The 19661-nt window shown below is 36.8% G+C and overlaps 1 protein-coding gene across 11 annotated transcripts in view; it reads left to right on the top strand.

The window, feature by feature from the left end:
• Positions 1-19661, top strand: part of NLGN1 (neuroligin 1) — a 907355-nt gene that overhangs the window by 197447 nt on the left and 690247 nt on the right. For 7 of the 11 annotated variants that reach the window (XM_064378633.1, XM_064378630.1, XM_064378628.1 and 4 more), the window contains 2 exons: positions 2634-3446; positions 3889-3948. In XM_064378633.1, coding sequence (XP_064234703.1) covers positions 2954-3446; positions 3889-3948 — 553 coding nt within the window. In that variant the 5' untranslated portion in view covers positions 2634-2953. The remainder of the gene's footprint in view (positions 1-2633; positions 3447-3888; positions 3949-19661) is intronic. The other 4 variants (XM_064378635.1, XM_064378637.1, XM_064378634.1 and 1 more) reach the window with 1 other exon arrangement.

Below are 19661 nucleotides of genomic sequence, written 5' to 3'. Positions count from 1 at the left end.
TTGATGGACATTTAGGTTGTCATACGTTAGGGTTTTTTGGTTACTAACAAATAACCAAATTATTATACAAATCAATGTTTAACATGGTCTTGTGTAATAATGTAAGAAAAACCTATCACCATGTTCAATATAGAGTAAAATTGATGTTATGTATATGTATATATAAATATATATACATTATTTATTATTTTGTATATACATAGCAAAATAAAATAATAAATCCAATAAGAATAGGGTAGATCATTTTTATTTCTCTATCCTATGAAATTGTCAGAATATTTACCAAGACTTCGTCTTCTGAAGAAACATAAAATATTTTTACAATTCAATTTTAGGATCAATTTCTTAAAAAGTGATAATTGTGAAATGAGAGACTGTATCATATGCAATGATCGTAAGAATGACCTTTAAATCAGATAGCAATGGGCTCCTGGATCTGCTACTAAGTAGATAAGAGACCCTGGCCAAGGTAAAATTAACCTCTTCAAGTCTCTGTTCCTCATGAGTGAAAGGGATAACTGTCAAATCCACTCCATAGGATTTTTGTAAATGAGACATAAATGCATGAAAACTGAGGATTTGGTGTATATGAAGGAAGCATCAATAAATAGGGGGAAAGATTGTCAACAAATTTGAGACTGTTTAGGCATATATATGTTTTTTAGTTTTAGTACTTTAAATAAGCCATGTTTCTACATTTGATTGGAAAACTGCTATTATTATAGTAGCAACTTCTGAAAATTTTGGAGGTCAATACTCTAGTTCTCCATACATACAACACGTAAAATGGGATAGTTTCGTAACCTCAGGAGCTAAACATCTTTCAAATTTGAAAACCCATCATGGCATGAAGAATTCCCAATCCTCTGCAGTTTGTGTTAAAGTAGCACATAAGTGGGAAACAGGAGATTCTTTATCCTTAACACAGTTAGGGATTTCTAAGTACAAAAAAAGGACTATTATTTTTTTAATAACCAAACAAGTATTTAATATCAGTTGTGCGAAAAAAACTTTTGGAAATTACTGTAGAGTACTTGAAAATTAAGTTGAATAAAAAATTATGATGGAGACTTTTAAGACCTCATCACAGGTTCTCTATGTTGGTGTCAAAATAGTGCATTTTGAATACCAAAGGGAACTTGCAAAGACTCATTCATGCTGTGGCCTACTATGACGCTGCACAAGAATAAGCATAATACACTCTTTACAGACATGGGTTTGTGTAGCTGAATCTCTGATAAGTGCTAGAGTTCTGGAACAGGAATTGGATTGGTCTAAGCCTGTCTTTTGTATGTTAATGTGCTTTCACAGCAAAGGTATATGAATTAACACAGACTAAAGTATTTTCAAAGAAAGACTTCTGTGATGGATTGTTCAGAGCTAAAGGCACACTAGGCCAGAACCAAATCTCCTGCTGCCCTATATAGTTTTTACAATCTCTTTTTAAATAACACAAAGTCAGGGCAGTCTCACTGCCAGACCAGCATTTCTTTAGGAATCTTCCCATGATATACAGGATAGAATCATCTCTAATACAAATCAACACTTTATTTTCAAAGCAAGCACTTTAAAAGGTTGCTTAAACAAGAAAAGACACATTTTTTGAGCTGTATGTTATTTGACAGTTAACATCAGATTACTCTGTGGATTGCATTCCTCTGAATGTTACATTTTATTCTGATGCATTTTAAGTTGAACTGTGTAAACAATGGTAGATATTTGATTAGTGTTAATATGCAAGGTGCCATGATTAAGTATGATTGTTTTTTTAAATCACCACGCTCTCTTTTTTGTAATCTTCCTCTGATCTCTAACAGACAGTGAGAACAAAATTGTAATTTAAAATATATTGACTTTGACTCATAAATTAATTTTTGCATCCAAATTTATTGATATCTAAAATGTATAGCAAGATGATAAAATAACTTATCTGCAAAAAAAGATGTCAACTTCTATCTCTTTTACAAATTGTATCTAATGCCATTTTCTCTTTTAAATTCTTGAATCATAATCTCAAATAGGAAACATGTAAGCAAAATTTTATGAAAACTTTTGAGATACAGCAAGGAAGTAAGGTGGTTTCATTCGAATAATCATAGCTGAACTCATGTTAGTTTTCCTGTCCTGATGTTATCTTCCTTTTTTGATGATCATAGGATTGGAAACCACCTTTTTGTCTGTTTTTCATTGCATACAATCATCTTACAGAGTTTGTATCTGTTCTGCTAGTTTACTGTTAGTTTCTTAAAAGATTTTCTGCTATTGAGTTTTCAAATTGAAATAGATTAATATTCTATTACTTGAAGTGATTGAAGACTATTAATAAAGTATAAATTTCACACCTAACATTCCGTATTTTTAAATACTTTACTTTGACACGTTTCTGAAACTGTGTATTTTGACAAGGCCTGCTTCCACTTAAATGTGTATAAAGTCAGCAGACAAGGTTCTCAGTAATCTTAAAATTAGTTAGTTTACTTGTCATCTCACTTCAAACCATGATTTTCATACAGTAATATTTAACTTAGCTGATGCTAGTCATTATTAATGTATTGTAGATTGTAAAACATCTAGTTATCACACCGTCTATGTTAGCTGGCTCCAACTTATGATTTATTTTCATTTTTTTCTAGGATATAGACCTGCAGCTAACTGGATTTGATTTATAAGAGAGAAATCTACAGTCAGTTCCCACTCTTGCCACACTGCTAATATGGAAAACAGAATGTTCAATAGGATATGGTCTGATAAATAGTGATGATTGAAGATGCTGCTCCAATACATGTGAAATCAATGGGAGATACCTGCTGTATGAAGATCTTTCAGAGCATTTCCCAACAAGCTCCCCTTTAAGAAATCGGAGGTATATTCTACCATTATACAGTCTTTCGCAAGTGGATATAAATACATTTGCCTCACTGTAACCAGTCAACTAGACAACTAATGTGGGACCATGGCTCTGCCCAGATGCACGTGGCCAAATTATGTTTGGAGAGCAGTGATGGCGTGCTTGGTACACAGGGGATTGGGTACCCCATTGACTCTCTGTATGTTGGGATGTTTGCTTCAGGCTGGCCATGTGCTATCACAAAAATTGGATGATGTGGACCCACTGGTGACTACCAACTTTGGAAAGATAAGAGGGATTAAGAAGGAACTCAATAATGAAATTTTGGGGCCTGTTATTCAATTTCTTGGGGTTCCATATGCAGCCCCGCCAACAGGGGAACGTCGTTTTCAGCCTCCAGAACCACCATCTCCCTGGTCAGATATCAGGAATGCCACTCAGTTTGCTCCTGTGTGTCCCCAGAATATCATTGATGGCAGATTGCCAGAAGTCATGCTTCCTGTGTGGTTTACTAATAACTTGGATGTGGTTTCATCATATGTACAAGACCAGAGTGAAGACTGCCTGTATTTAAATATATATGTCCCAACTGAGGATGGTGAGTTTATTGCAGGAAAAACAGGGAGATATATTTATATATTTTTTTCTATTCTAAGTTCTAACAGTATTAATTCATGTGTACTGGTAGTATGCATGGCTTTTCCTGTTGGCATGTAGACATATTTTACATGCGTGCATGGTGCTCTTTTTGTTTATGTGTGTCAGTCAGTGTATCTTATTTTTTTTCCTGTGCTTACTCATTTTCTTTCCTCCACAGCACGTATATTTAGGTAGAAATGGGTTTCTAATTTCCATTTCCTACCAAATGACTTCTGAGAAGATGCATCAACATTTCCTCATTGCATGTGCAGGCTCAACGAATTGGGGATCTTTCGCACTGAGTAAATGCAGGAGCATATTGAGTTAGATAGTAGTGTTGCATGTTCGGCGGTCTGTGATGGAGCGCCATGTTATTTTCTAGTCTTCTATTCATTTTTCAGTAAAAAGAATATCCAAGGAATGTGCCAGAAAGCCCGGCAAGAAAATATGTAGAAAAGGAGGTATGTATAAAAGTGGAAATTAAAAATGGGGGACAAAACTTGCAGAGGAGGACCAAAGAACTCTCCGTAAGGGTGATTTGCTGATGCTGGGAAGTAAATGGTTAGGTGATATTTGGAATCTGATGAAGGCTGTCAAGGAATAGAAAGGTGGTTAAGGAGAGCTCTAGCTGAGTAGACGACATTGGCAAAGCTCATTGGTCGTGCCTTGTGTTCTGGTGCTGGTAGCATTGGCAAGAGTTGAATCTCTGCTTAGAGTTTGTGTGTAGTGGAATATATACTATTATGATACCTGCAAGGAATCCAAGCAATGCTGTCTTACTAACTGGTAACTTTGATCTCTGAACTCTTTCCTACAGATATATATTTGTGTTCCTCTTAAAATTTGATCACTTCAACCACAAATCTAGTGGGATTTTTTGTTTATTCTTAGCACTCCTTCTGAATACTCTATGGACTTTCTCATCATAAGGGTAAATTTTACATAATTATTGAGCAATTGTTATTAAGGTAATAGTGTTTTTTCCCTGTCTTTTCATTTTCAGTCACTTTTCCAGAGGAGAATGAGATTTTGCAGATTTGATACTAAATATTTACAGTCTTAAAATTACTTTAACATTTTTATATTTACGTTAAACAATTTAAAACATAGAGAAGTGCATGATTCAGAAGCTACAATTAAATCAACCTTCAAATCATCCTCTAGCCAGATTGAGCAAATGTAGACACTGACAGCTGCAAGCTTGCATCTGAATGTAGCTTGTCCACACTCCATTTTTATATAACATTCAGTAAATCACTCATAGGAGAGTGTGATTTTCTATGGCAGTAAATCAGCTAAGCATTATTTTGACCTTATTCATAACTTTGTAGAATTTCCAATCTTCATACAGATGTCATATTAATATTGTAATGCTGCACATTCTCTCCCGCTATGCACTTCTAATCTCCTGGCTGGACCAAGTCAGATTGCCTTACAGCATCCTTGTGGGACAGGGACTGTCTAAACTGTTCTGTTTTACTGGGATTACATTTATATGGAAGACACTTTATAAATAACAAAATTCATAACTGCAATTCAGAAGTATTTGCATTAAATTGTGGGGGTTTTTTGTTTGTTTTGTCTTCGCTCTTATTTCTTGGGTAATACTGGTAGAGTGGGATTTAAACTTCATTCTTTATTGATGTTATAATTTGGGTTAAAAGCACAGTATACTTAAGAAGACAGATATGGAGGCAACAAGGGTGTTTTAAACAACTAAAACAAGGTCTCTTTTTTCTGCAAATGAAAATAACTGCAGTAATTTACATACCTTTAACTAATATACAATACTGCAGTAGTTATTATTATGCAGCTTATCAAGCATGTGTAATTAACTAAGTGACTTTCGCCTCCTATCACAAAGATGTTGTTCACAAAGTCATAAATAAAGATGCTATTGAAGAATGCATAAATAGAGCATAATACATAAAAATATGTATGATGAAGAAAAAGATGAGAGCACCAAAAGGTAAGCTAGTGAGAGAGAAAGTGACCTTTCTTCTCATACAACTTCAGAGGATAAAAGATTTATTAGAAAATTCTTTTTCATTGTTCCTTGTATTGTTGGTTCCATTTGCTTTAACAAGCGAGTTGGCAAGGAGATTTGTAGGCAATGTTATTACCTTCACAAACTCTGAACTAATTAATAATTAGAATGAGGCCATCTATCAATGCCTACTTGACCCTGTATGGTTTGCAGTTTAAATCTATTGTGCTTATTAATGCATTCTCCTCATTTAATAGATTTTTGTCCATTATCCCGAAGTCTAAATAACAAAAATTTTTAATGTAATTTATATATGTAAATAGCATTTTAAAAATAAACAAAAACTGAAGTTTAGAGTTTAGCTTTTAAGTAGAGGAGTAGAAATCTTTTTCAAAACTTTCAACTGTTTTGTTTTTTTCTTTTCTACCATGAAGGGGCTATTTTGGTTATTTCAAGGTACTATATTTTTGGGAGTCAAGAAATTATTAGTCGGTTTATATCTGTGTGTGTGTGTGTGTGTGTGTGTGTGTGTGTATCTATGTGTGTATCTATATATACACAATATATACTACATATGGACTGTGAGATTTTCAGTAGACTGCCAGGAGTATAGGAGCATATAAATGATGGTTTAGGTACTGTGAGAACAGTTGCTTTGCCAGGAGTTTATAAATGATGGCTCAGGAACTGTGAGAATAGCTGCTTTGCCTTTTATCTAGATACCATTAAAACTCTGTCTTGTTATTATTTATTTCTTTTATGTGTGTATGGATCATCTGCAGAGGCAGATGGACCCCCATCCCTAAGCCAAGTACTCTATAATCTGTGCATACTGTATTCATGCAAAACTATTTCCTAATTGCCAATTACAAGCCACATACTATTCAAGGGAGTCAGTAATAAATGAAACAAAGAACCCTCCTTCTGTAGAACTTATAATCAAACAACTTTACAAGCAGCAAAGCATTTTCTTTGGTGTGTATAAAAGGAAGGAAATCCTTTGGTATGTATAAAGGAAGGAAATCTTATCCCTCCTCCAAGAGATGTGCTATACTTTTTAAATAGAGCGTTTACAATATTTTCCTCCAATTTAAGAAAAAAGCTCATTTTTATCAGTAGGCTGCCTCTTGTTTTAAAACAAGTCCCAGTTGTACTTTTTAATCTGTTTTTTAATATTTCCCATGATAGTTTTAGCCATATGTTAATTACCCTCTAGATAGTTCTTCAGAGTTTTATCCTTACAAAATGGAAAAGAAGAATGAATGCTGAACATGAGATGATTATCAACACTTGAACAAACAAGCAGATAACATGTGATAGAATATGGAATTTGGTTGTGGAGGACAGACACCTGCTTTTATATATAAAGTGTTTTGCATAATTTATCTATTTAATCATCATAACATTATGAGAAAAGTATATTACTATCTCTGTTTTTTAATTTTAATTTTTTATCTCTATTTTACAAGTAAGAAGGTAGATTCTGAAAAGTTAGGTATTCCAACCTTACCACTGACTGCTAGTTAGTGGTAGAGGCGGGTTTGGCCTTAATTCTTATTTACATTAGATAGATTTCCATTATGTTAAATCACCTTCTGTGATGACTTCCACAGCAGAAGGTGGTATCTATCCATTTTTCTTCTCTCTTTTTTCCTTCTTTCTTTTACACATTCACATGTCTAAGTTCTTTTTATTCTATCTGTTGACCACATTTTAGTTAGACTTAATGCTCACCTTAATTGAATTGAATCAAGCCAATGTTAGCAGCCAATTTCCAAAAATACATTCAGTTATTATTTAAGTGAATACTTTAAACCTCAGTTACTTTTGCACCAAGCTAATAATACCACATGCTTCTTACTGTCCAGACTAAGATCCCCACATAGTCTTCTTGGCTGCTATCAAGAAGTTGCTTTAACTTGCTTAAGTTTCCCTCTGTTTCTTTAGGTTGCTCTCCTGAGAGAGTTGCTAACAAACAAGAAAGTGGTCAAATATTAGGCAATAAACATGAGAAGGAGTAACAAGGGACCCAGAGAAGATTTGCAAATACATTGACTGGTTCGTGGATTCTCTGAGTTGTATAGTCTTGTATTTCTCCAGCACTTTTACTATTATTTGCATAGCTCTTCTAAGATGGATATAGAATTAACTTTTATTTCTGCACTTGTGAGACACTAACTTCCTTTCTTATTTACCCCAATTTGTATTCTGCAGAAGATTAACATCTTTATAGATGACTCTGGCACAATCATTTACTCTTTGAGCATTTTGTTTGTGATTTTCAAAAGTGTTTTCCATGCTCTGGTTCATAGTCTTTACCTGAGATAATATTGAATTATTTCAAGAGCCTTTTCCACAAATGTTTGGTTTGTTTGGTTGTCCGTTTAACATAGGGACTGATTTCTTCCTAATTAAAAATGTATAACAATGACTTCTAGTACTGTCAAGGTATTTAAGATTTTAAAAGAGGATTCTATTCCAGAATGTTCTTCCTTCTTGCTTGTACATTTCTCACTCATTTACTTATTCATTTGACAAATATTTATTGAATACTTACTCTGTGCTGACTATTGCTCTAGGTACAGAGTAAATAAAAGAAGACAAAAATGTTGCCTGTTCTTGTGAAGCTTACAACCTAGTGTGTTGAGACAGTTTGTAAGTGATGAACACAATAAAAACTAAATTTAAAAGGTATGAGAAGGTGAGAAATTGAAATAGAGTATGGAAGACCAGGAGTGCTGGTGTGGAGAGTGAAAATAGTTGAAAATAAAATGAGGATTTCCTCATTTGAGCAAAGAGCTGAAAGAGATAAGGGGAGTATCTAGATAAAGATATATCTTTATCTTTATCTAGATACTTAAAAAATCAATATCTTAAAGGATCAATTAGGAATATAGCTTATCTGGAAAGGGGGAAGAGAGAAACAATGAGATTCAGAATAATCTGACTTGATAATTTTAAAAAGTCACTCTGGCTGATGTAGGTTGTAGGAGAGCACGGAGAAATGGGGGGAGTAAGATGAGGCTCCAGGTAAGACTTGAGCATGGTCCATGCTCAAACAGGGTAGTAACCACAGAAGTGATAGATTCTTCATGAATTTTGAAGATCACATTCCTTGATCAATTTGCTGTGGGCTGTGAAAGAAAAAGAGAAGTCAAAGAATATTTCTAGATTTTTGATCTGAACACCTGGAAGAATAGATTTGCCATCAATTAAGATGGAAAGGAAGAATGTAGAAGGGTTTGAGGAGAAGCAGAGTACAAAAATAAGTTTAGTTTCAGACATGTTTAATTTGAGGTAACACTTAGACATTCAAGTATAGGCATCAAAAAGCCAGTTTTTTTTTTTTTTATTGCATTTTAGGTTTTGGGGTACATGTGAAAAACATGCAAGACTGTTGCATAGGTGCATACGTGGCAGTGTGATTTGCTGTCTTCCTCCCCTTCACCTATATGTGGCATTTCTCCTCATGCTATCTCTCCCCAACTCCCCACCCCCCGCTGTCCCCCCAACTCCCCCTCAACAGACCCCAGTGTATAGTGCTCCCCTCCCTGTGTCCATGTGTTCCCATTGTTCAACACCCATCTATGAGTGAGAACATGCGATGTTTGATTTTGTATTCTTGTGTCAGTTTGCTGAGAATGATGGTTTCCAGGTTCATCTATGTCCCTACAAAAAGCCAGTTTCTTGAACGAACATCTTGAATCAAGTTAGAGAGAAAGACCTAGGTAGAGATATAAATTTGGCAGTCATTCTAATATGAAGGTAAAGATTTCAAGTCATGAGCTTGAGAGAGAATAAAAGGAAGTGAATGAAGATAACAAAAGAAACAAGACACCAAGGTTTAATTTATAGGAACATTCCAACATTATGAGGTCTGTAAGAAGAGAAGGAGGCCAATGGAAACTGAGAAAGAATTATGTGCGAGATGGTCAGTAAACCAAGATTTTTTTGTTGTCCTGGAATTTGAGAGAAGAAAATGTCTCCAAGTGGGCATAGTGATCAACTCTCCCAAATGAACTTTTGTGGAGTGATGTAGGTTTTACACACTTAAGTGTGTCTACACAGTGAAGTGTGTCTAAGAAAGAATGGGTGAAGATTTGCAGTGGCTTAGAATTGATTATTTTAAAGAGTTTTGCTTTTTAAAAAAGGATCAGAAAAATATGAGAAGGGAGGAAAATAGTGGTCGTTTTTGTTACTGTAGGTTACGACATAAGAAATAAAGTAACATTGTTATACAGCAGGAAAGGAAAAATTTTAAATATAGGCAAAAGATGGTAGAAATGCTGGAACAGTATCCTTCAGGAGGTGAGAAAGATGAGATTTGGAGATTTTGAATTAAAAGAACATGAGTAGAAAAATTAATATGTTGCTCTGCACAGTACATGAGTATGAGTGCATGGGTAGAAGTATAGTGGGGTTCTGTTCTTATCTGATTGTTTCAATTTTAATTGTTTGATGTGTGATATTAAGAGAAATGAAGATAGAATTAACATCAGTGAGATCTTCTGATGATCTAGACGTCACAGCATATTAATTTATTTGATATCGCAACAGCCTTTTGAGGTTCTCACCCTCACTTTCCAGATGCAAAAATGGAGGAACAAAGAAGTTAAATTATCTTGCCCAAAGATTCTAATTTGTTGTTGGCCAACTATTTCCTTTGAAGAGTCTATTTTAGAACGGGAGAACTAAACAAAACAACAAAACAGCACAAAGGCAACAATAAGTATGTTTATATGAGATTTAAAATCAAATAGAGGATGAAATTGGTGGCCAATTTGCTAGTAGAAAAATCACCACACACTGAAATATTTATAAGATTTAGTTCACTTAGAGTTTGAAGATGAATGTAAAAGTACATTAAACCAGAGATTTGACTTCATATTTGAATTAGTAACTGTGGACAGATGTGGTTATGTCTTCTAAAAGCTAAACAGTGTAAGTTGGACTCTGAAATAAAGTAGATCTAAAGGGTTGTAAAGTTTTAAAAGAACAACATCAATTGTTCCATTGTTTACTGACAGGCAGAGAGAGTCTCCTGAAGCAGATGATTAAAAGACCATTATAGTTGTCCAATTCAATTTTTCTGAAGGATAAATACTTTTTTCCTCATAGAAACTGTGGTCGAGGTTGAAAACATTTAAGATTTATGCCACCAGAAAAAAGAGTTATGCTACAAAATAAATTCTTGGTAGAAACTGCTATCCTTTCTTCTACCATATGTAATATCTTTCCTTATGTATTCTTTTCACGTATATAGCATTTGAAGAGCTTAATAATTAGAATGCAATTGTTTCAAATTGAGTTCTATATTACTTACCATTACACATTTTGTAGCTAATATTCTGGTCTTTAATATTTCTCCTATGAATACTCTTCTTCTTCCTCCTCTGGCAGTACATGCTAACATAGTTTATGACATGGGAGAATTCAGAAGTCCTACCGGTAGAGACATTTGCTAGTAACAATTACACAGAATCATTCTGGATTTGAGCCCCTTAAACTCTGGACGAGTTGTGGAGCATAATTTCTAATCATAAATCTTCATATAGCCTTTTATAACTGGACAGTATTTTATGTAACACTTCTTGTATAAGTTGCCTAGGCTGCTGTAACAAATTACCACAAACTGTGTGGTTTAAAACAGCAGAGATTTATCCTCTCCAATCTCCAAGTCTGGAGTCAAGAAATTTAAAATCAAGGAGTAGGAAGGATTGGCTTTTTCTGGAGGCTCTGCAGGAACACCTCCCTGCTTTTTTCCTAGTTTCCGGAGGTTGCTAACAGTCCTCGCTGTTCCTCAGCTTGTAGTTGCATCACTCCAATCTCCAGCTTTGTTGTCACGTGGCTTTCTTTCCTGTGTGTCTCCCCACATTCCCGTGTCTTCATGTGGTCTTCTCAAACACATGCTGGCCCCTAGACTTAGGGCCCATTCTAATCCAGTGTGACCTCATCTTCATTCTATTTTCTTTTTTTTTTTTTTTTTTTTTTTTTTTGAGACGGAGTTTCGCTCTTGTTACCCAGGCTGGAGTGCAATGGCACAATCTCGGCTCACCGCAACCTCCGCCTCCTGGGTTCAGGCAATTCTCCTGCCTCAGCCTCCTGAGTAGCTGGGATTACAGGCACGCGCCACCATGCCCAGCTAATTTTTTGTATTTTCAGTAGAGACGGGGTTTCACCTTGTTGACCAGGATGGTCTCGATCTCTTGACCTCGTGATCCACCCGCCTCGGCCTCCCAAAGTGCTGGGATTACAGGCGTGAGCCACCGCGCCCGGCCCATTCTATTTTCAAAAACCTATTTCCAAATAAGGTCATTGTATTGGTTTGCTGGATTGCTGTAACAAAGTACTACAAACTGGGTGGCTTAAACAACAGAATTTTGTTTTGTTTTCTTTTGCAGTTCTGGAGACTAGCAAGTCTGATGTCAGCACATGGGCGGGGTTGGTTCTTTCTGAGGGCTGCTAGGAAGAATTAGTTTCAGTCCTCTCTTTGTGGCATATTGATGGCAGTCTTCTCCCTGTGTCTCTTCACATGGCCTTCTGCCTGTGTATATGTCTGTGTTCAAATGATCAATATTTTAGAAGGATACAAGTTGTATTGGGTTATGGCACAACCTAATGACCTCAATATAACTAATTACATCTATAACGATCTCTTTTCTAAATAAGGGCACATTTTGAGGTACTCAGGTTAGGACTTAAACATATAGAATTTTGGGGAGACACAATTCAACCTGTAACTGTCACATCTGAAGGTTCCAGCTGAGCATAAATTCTTGAGGGACACTAAGGACACTGCCACTTTTCCAGACTAATTCCCAGAACGATCTCGAAATGTTTCTATTGTGATGTCTATTTTAAATGTTTAAAAACTATCGCTTATTGGGGTTAAATATGTTTCCAAGGTCACATGACTGTTGGGAGCACTGAGACTTTTGCTCAAATCAAAACTTAAATTTTATGTGATAGCTGCCTTTACCACAGTGACCCCTCCTACGGATAATGAATTTTCTCTGCCCTCCTGAGAAGTTCTTTTCATTTGTTTTTTATTATTTTTCTATCAAGATAGGATACAATGCATTAGTCCATATGCTTTATATATCCAAGTGCTTGACTTTGTGTCAAAAAAATGATTCAGTTTTTTAATGTATTTCTTGAATTTTCAACATTTTATCCAGATGGTTGCTTACATGCAAACATGGTTTAAGTTAAAATGAGGATCCTAACAATTTAAAGCTGTAATATTATTGCTTTTCAGTTCTGTTTCATTTGTCATTTCAGGGAATTGAACAAAGTTATTTTTAAAATAATTTTTAAGTTAAGACCAAATTCTTTGTTTACTATAATTCTATTCCTTTGGTATGTATGAAATAATACTAAAGCAATTTAAGTACAGCCCATAATTTTCATGAAAACCTGTAAAATGTTGCAATAATCAGGTTTCTGCAATGACAAAAAGAATCTTAATAAAAGGATCAGGAGTCATAGCAACCATAATTATAATTTTTAAGAGTAGAAAAATCTGATTAATTGATAGTGGTTCTAATTTTCTGGTCCCCATTGCAGGAATGAAGGAGTGAAGGAGGAAGTCTTCATTTTCCTTTTCTTCCTTTTTTTTTTTTGAGACAAACATCTTGGAGTAGTTATTCCAATTTAAAAAAATTATCATTTCGTAGTATTGGAAGTATACAAAAACATCTACCTTTTCCTTTTCACAAAAATGCTCACATTTTCTTTTCTCCAAAAGGTCTGGGGCTCCTCTTCTAGAATCTTCTTTCTGAGTTCCCCTAACTGGAAAGTGAAAGAAGGAAAAGCAGGGGCAGGAGGATAAGTAAGAAAAGGACAGGTTGACACTAGGACAAGGAATATAACCCTGTCAAGTAGTAGTAAATATAGCTACTCACAGTAATGGAAGAGGGATCCCTGGTTAAAACTATTAAAAATATACACGTGCTTCCTAATCTGGACTCCTAGGCCTCTTGGGAACAGGCATGCCCTGTGGAGGATCTCTAAAAAGAAGAATGCCTGTAACTTCCTCTAGCTCTCTATCCCTGCTAAATTCCCACACATCATCTTCCTCAGCTCACCATCTTTCCTGGCAATGAGCAGGCCAGGCCTCAGTTTGCATTTCTGAGCTTTCATTAAAAAGAACTGATATGTTGCTTTGCCATAGTACTTTACAAGGAGGCAGATCCTGAGGTATCTGAGTTGCTCCAAGCTAGACAGCCAAGTAGTCTGTCAGTACTTCTCCTGACCTATCCCCGACTTCCCACCAGCGCAAACACCCACACTCTCACACACACCCACCTGGACAGCGCCCTCATCCCTCACACATATGTACATGGAGACACCACCTACAATGGAAAGATTTCTTTCCTTTTCTTCACTTTTCTTCTCTCCTTCCTGGATTCCTTTCTTCCAGAGCAAAGGGGGTCCTGCTGCTTTATTAAAATATTTGGAAGTAATTCATTTAAAGAAAAACTTCATTTCAATAGAAATGAAAATATTTATAAATTTGCATTCCAAAGAGAAAATGTTTTCTAAAATGGCTACTTAGAAGATTTTGTATTCCAGTTGACTCTGAAAGGCCACAGATGAGTTGGGTTTTTTTTTCTGTATTTATTTTATCAAGTTCTTTGGCCACCTCAGCAATTTAGCAAAGGGTATTCTTGTGGGGGCAGAGGGGAAGGAAACATAAAACTTTGTATAATATTAACTGGGGCCTCAGACTGTCATTGGGTGGAAACTTTGACTATTGCAAGTGGTGCTTTTATCAATTGAGTGACTGATTTATTGTTATTCTTATTTGAGTGGTTGCTTTGCTCAGCTCTGTGTTTTGTGTCCTGGAGGCCCTGCCTCAGATTTCCCAGTTCAGCTGTTTCCTCTTTCCCAGCCACTGCCTACTCTGGACAAATCGCTCCATCTGGCACGTTGGGAAAGAATTGCTCTGCCTTCAGAGAGCTTACATTGCAACAAAAACCTCAGCAACAAGAAATAGGGCTTTTTTGTTGATGCCCGTGTCAATATTACTAAGTAAATGTAAGTTTGATATGTATTCAAATCTCCAAAAAACAAAATGAGAAAATAGCTGCTTCTGTAAAAAAAAAAAAAAAAAAAGAAAAGAAAAGGTAATGATGCTGATATCTGGCACAGTGTTCCCCATAATAAAACATTTAATTAAATCTCTAAATGTGTATAGAGTACAAAATCTGCACATTAGAATAAAACACATCAGGCATAACCAAAACTATAATTATATCAGCCCTGTTGCCTGAGCCCACCTTAGTTGCTCTGCCAAAAAGCAATGGTTTAAAACTTTCCATCCATCTGTTTTTTTTAAGCCTAAAGTGTACCTATACAAATCTCTTTAAAGCTGGGGAATGCTTTGGCTACTGATACAACAGCTGCTGGATTACAGACTGTTGCTTCCAGAAGTAAAAATGAACAGCTGAGGCTCTACTTTAGGGCTCTTTTCTCATTTTTGTTGGAAGTCTTCTCAGTGCAGAGCCCTGGGATAGGTCCTGGAGATACTGAGATAAAAAAGACATTAAAGAGCTGCCCTCAAAAGAGTTTTCTATCTTGTGGAGGAGGCAGATACAGAAAGAGAAAATAACAATATAGTAGGTGCCCTGAGGAAAGGAAGCAAGGGGCATTGAGGGAACACACAGGAGAGGTATCTGTAGTTCCAGATATTTTGAGATAAAAAGTTACCCCTTACATGAGCACATGAGCACTCACGGATAAATACTGTAGTCTCTCCATACCTTCAAAGGTCAGCGTAGTCTATGCGACCATATTTCAGAGATTAAAATATTTTTGAGTGCTTATTTAAAATATCTCTGTGTATCTTTTTTTTTTTTTTTTTTTTTTTTGTATGGATATCAGTTGTGTCTTCTTCCTAATTTCACTTTGCCAGGATTTTAGAAACACTATGTGCTCACTTCTGTAGTCCTGAATCTGATCTGTTTTGGTTTGGAAAACAGAGCACCCACACTTAAAACATGCAAACAAACAGAAAAACTTGTTTGTGAAAAAAATGGAGTCAAAATGAGAGTCTTCACCATGCGTAACCCATGGGAACTTATGTATATAGACTTTGTGTGACGGTAGTTTTTTTCAGTTTTATGTTCTTAGTAACAGGCCACTAAAGATGTAGGCTTCAAAGAAGTGATGTATTTACTAATTGGGAATCTATAGAAGCCAATCCTCCCCTCAAGAGGAGACTCTTCACGGTGCGCACAGGCACTGCTTGACACTCAGGACACCTGCAGACCTTATCCTTCCTCCCTGATGCACGCCATCCCTCCTTCTCCATTTCTCACCCCAATCTAGAGCCTTCATCCTTTCTTGCCCCAACCACTGTAATAGCCTCATAACAGTTCTTCCTATTCCCATTCCTGCTTCTGAAATCTCTTCTACACATAGCAGCCAGTACGATCTTTGCTTTAAATTCTGAAATCAGATTATATCACCTTTTTTCTTACTTGCCCTCAAGGATTCCCTATTGCTTTTAAAGTAAATGTAGAACTCCTTACTATCACCTACAAGACTCTACATAGTAATTCTTGTCTGCCATTTCAGTTTCCTTCTGTATATTTCTCCCTTCTCTCTACCTTCTAGCTTTATTGATATTCTTTTGGTTACTGGAACAGTCAGCCTCCATCCTACCTCAGGACCTTTGCACATGCTGATCCTTATACTTTTAATGAACCTCTACATCTTTTCATGTCTGACTAAGTTTTAGAATTCAAGTTTTGGAAAAGTGCCACTTTGTCAAAACAGCCTTTGCTGATCAACCTATCAAGATAACCCTACCCTTTTCCTCCAGTTAGTCCTTAATATCTTCATAGTTATTTTCTTCATTACATTTTTATCTTCGTATTAAATTACTTTGTTCATTTATGTGCTTTACTCTCTGACTGCCCCAGAAAAACATTTCTCTTGCTCACTGCTACATCTACAGCACTCACAAGGGATTCAATAAATATTCATTGAAAACATAAACAGCCTTAAGAAACAATGCAATTTGTTGGAGAGAGCCTTCATCTCCCACCATCTGCATTTATTTGACTAATACTACACCTGCTATCATTCTTCACCAGACATGGTAAATTCTGTTCCTTTCTGCTATGCAATCACTATTTGTTTATGGCACACTGCTCCCCAAATAAAGTAAATTTCAAAGCCAACATCAGAGTCTTTAACTAAGAAATAACATTGTTCAGTGGTTCAGAGTCTGACAGATATAACCTGGACTCTGTCGCAGGGGCCCTTGAGGCCAAGTGGCTGCCGACAGCCGAGGCTCTTGGCTTTCTGCCCGTGCACGTTACTGCCAGCCTTATGGCCTCTGCACTGAATTTATATTTTAATACAGGATGCCAACAATGCATTTGTGTAATAGGAGTACTGAGAATGATTTTTCTTTTCCAGCCAGAAGCTTCATTTTTCCTTTCCTACCTTCTATTTTAATCTTTTTCTTCTTCTTCCACCCCAATTTCCCTCCCCTGACAAATATATCTTCTCATTATTTTCTTTTTTTCCTTGTTTTACCATCTATCTCTGTAAATATGACTTCTTGCTAACATTTTCTCTAAGGCATTTAACTTGAGATTATGGAAGAGGCAAAAAGTCTGAATACCAGATAATCTAAGAAGAGGTCTAATTGTATTTGTTTAAGGAGTTACATAGCATTAAATAGCTCCTCCAATGGCCTGTGTGGGGATCTCATTCCTTATGATTTGGCCTTCCATTCGTTAATATCACCATGAACACATGCACGAATTCAGTGCATTTTTGTTGTTACTGTTTTTTTCTTCTTTTTTTAGAGACAGGGTCTCACTGTATCATCCAGGCTGGAGTGCAGTGGCAAGATGGTAGCTCACTGTAATCCTTGAGCCCATGGGCTCAAGTGCTCTTCCTGCCTCAGCCTCTTGGGTAGCTGGGGCTAGAGGCACACACCACCACACCTGGTTATTTTTGATGTTTTTGTAGAGATGCGGTCTCCCTAAGTTGGCCAAGCTGATCTTTAACTTCTGACGACAAGCAATTCTCCTTCCTCGGGCTCACAAAGTGCTTGGATTACAGGCAGGACCCACTATGTCTTCTCTTCTTTTATTAGATATTAGCCACCACAGGTTTCCCAGAGCAAGTCAGAAATCATTTTATAAAATGAAGCAAACCAGAAAGTGAGACTATATTATATTTTTATCACCATAGGCAGAGTTTTTGGACCATGGTTAGTGCACCACAAACAGTTGATAAATGAAGGAGCATTTCGAGTATGACAGATAATGGGCCGCTTAGATCATTGAGGTAAATAGAGTGGCCATGGCTTTTCTAGTGGATGGTGGAGGCTGAATCCTGAGGAGTTGGTGGTGGAGAGGCATACTAAGAATGTTATTGACCTATAACATCTCAATCTAGGAGTGAGAGATAAAGCTAGCAATGAGATAAACTAGATCTACGCCTCAGAACACATTGCAGAGTGATAGAGAATAGGGTGTTGGATTTCTGGTGGGGCTGGCTTCATGGGCTGGTGGTCTGTGCAGTCCGACTGATCCCTGAGCTCAGAATGGCCCCACACAGTTGGTTAAACAATCTTGATTTCATCATCTTGAAATTGATAATACGTTTTGAACAAGGGATCCTGCATTTTCATTTTGCACTGGATCCTACAAATTATTTAGCCAATCTTGTTCTTGGTTTTGCTGGCATTTTCCCCATGCTGCACATCAGTAAATGTTCATGTAATTATGAGAGAGAGTAGAATAGAAACCCTCTGTGCACACTGAATAATTAGATTAAAACTCTCAACTAAAACACTATGATCACTTGTATTTTTACCCTTATATTTCCCTTCAGATCTAAGGGGAACAATGAAAAAAAGACATGTTGTAACTTTGGGAAATTAAAGGTCTGTTCCTCTATTCTTTTTTTTTTTTTTAAGATGGCGTTTCACTCTTGTTGCCCAAGCTGGAGTGCAGTGGGGCAATCTCGGCTCACTGCAACCTCCACCTCCTGGGTTCAAGCGATTCTCCTGCCTCAGCCTCCCAAGTGGCTAGGATTACAGGCATGTGCCACCATGCCAGCCTAATTTTCTGTATTTTTAGTGGAAACGGGGTTTCACCATGTTAGCCAGGCTGGTCTCGAACTCCTGACTTCAGGTGATCTCCCTGATTCGGCCTATTGTTCTTGTCTTAATGCACTTGTTCATTCTCTGATCAGTTGTTGAGTGTTTAATGAGTCTTGGGACTGTGTTGCCCAAGCTGGAGTGCAGTGGGGCAATCTCGGCTCACTGCAACCTCCGTCTCCTGGGTTCAAGCGATTCTCCTGCCTCAGCTTCCCAAGTGGCTGGGATTACAGGCACGTGCCACCATGCCAGCCTAATTTTCTGTATTTTTAGTGGAAACGGGGTTTCACCGTGTTAGCCAGGCTGGTCTCGAACTCCTGACTTCAGGTGATCTCCCTGACTTGGCCTATTGTTCTTGTCTTAATGCACTTGTTCATTCTCTGATCAGTTGTTGAGTGTTTAATGAGTCTTGGGACTGTGCTAGACCCCGAAGATAAAAACAGGAAGACTTGGTAGTTGTCATAGGGGACAATCCAGTAAGGGCTAATGAAAATCATTATTATAATAGCTACCATTTGTATAGTGCCTACCATAGGCCAGGCATTGTTTTAATGGTTTTATATATTAACTTACTTAATCTTCACAATAAACCTATGAAAAAGTTGCTATTAGTGTTTCCACTTTACTAAGGAAGAAATATGAGGCACAGATAGGTCACTGTGCAAGGTTCCACAGCTAGAAAAGTGGCAGAACCAAGATTCAATGCCAGAGAGTCTAGCTCCATTGACTGTACCCTTAGCCACTAACTGTAACAAACATTAGACACTATAGAAAATAAGTAAAATTTACATATGGGTAGGATGTTACCCAGGGCAGTAAATGGACATCTCTATCCTAGATGGGAGCTGGAGAGAAAACACTTTATTATGGTAATGGTACTTGAAATGGCTGCAGAACAAGAGGAAGTGGCCCATCCACTGAGCACAGGATGTACGGAGATGAGTGAGACAGGGCTTGCTTAGGTCGAGGACAGCTTGTGATCAGAGAGTACAGTGAGAGATGAGCCTGGAGCTCTAGGCAGGATCGAGATGTCTCAGGAGCTTCGAGTTTTTCTCTAG

The sequence above is a fragment of the Aotus nancymaae genome, unplaced genomic scaffold (genome assembly GCF_030222135.1).
Source record: "Aotus nancymaae isolate 86718 unplaced genomic scaffold, 86718_ANA_hifiasm-v0.15.2.pri h1tg000019l, whole genome shotgun sequence".
Taxonomy (NCBI): Eukaryota; Metazoa; Chordata; class Mammalia; order Primates; family Aotidae; genus Aotus; species Aotus nancymaae.
This window is presented reverse-complemented; position numbering and strand designations above follow the sequence as displayed.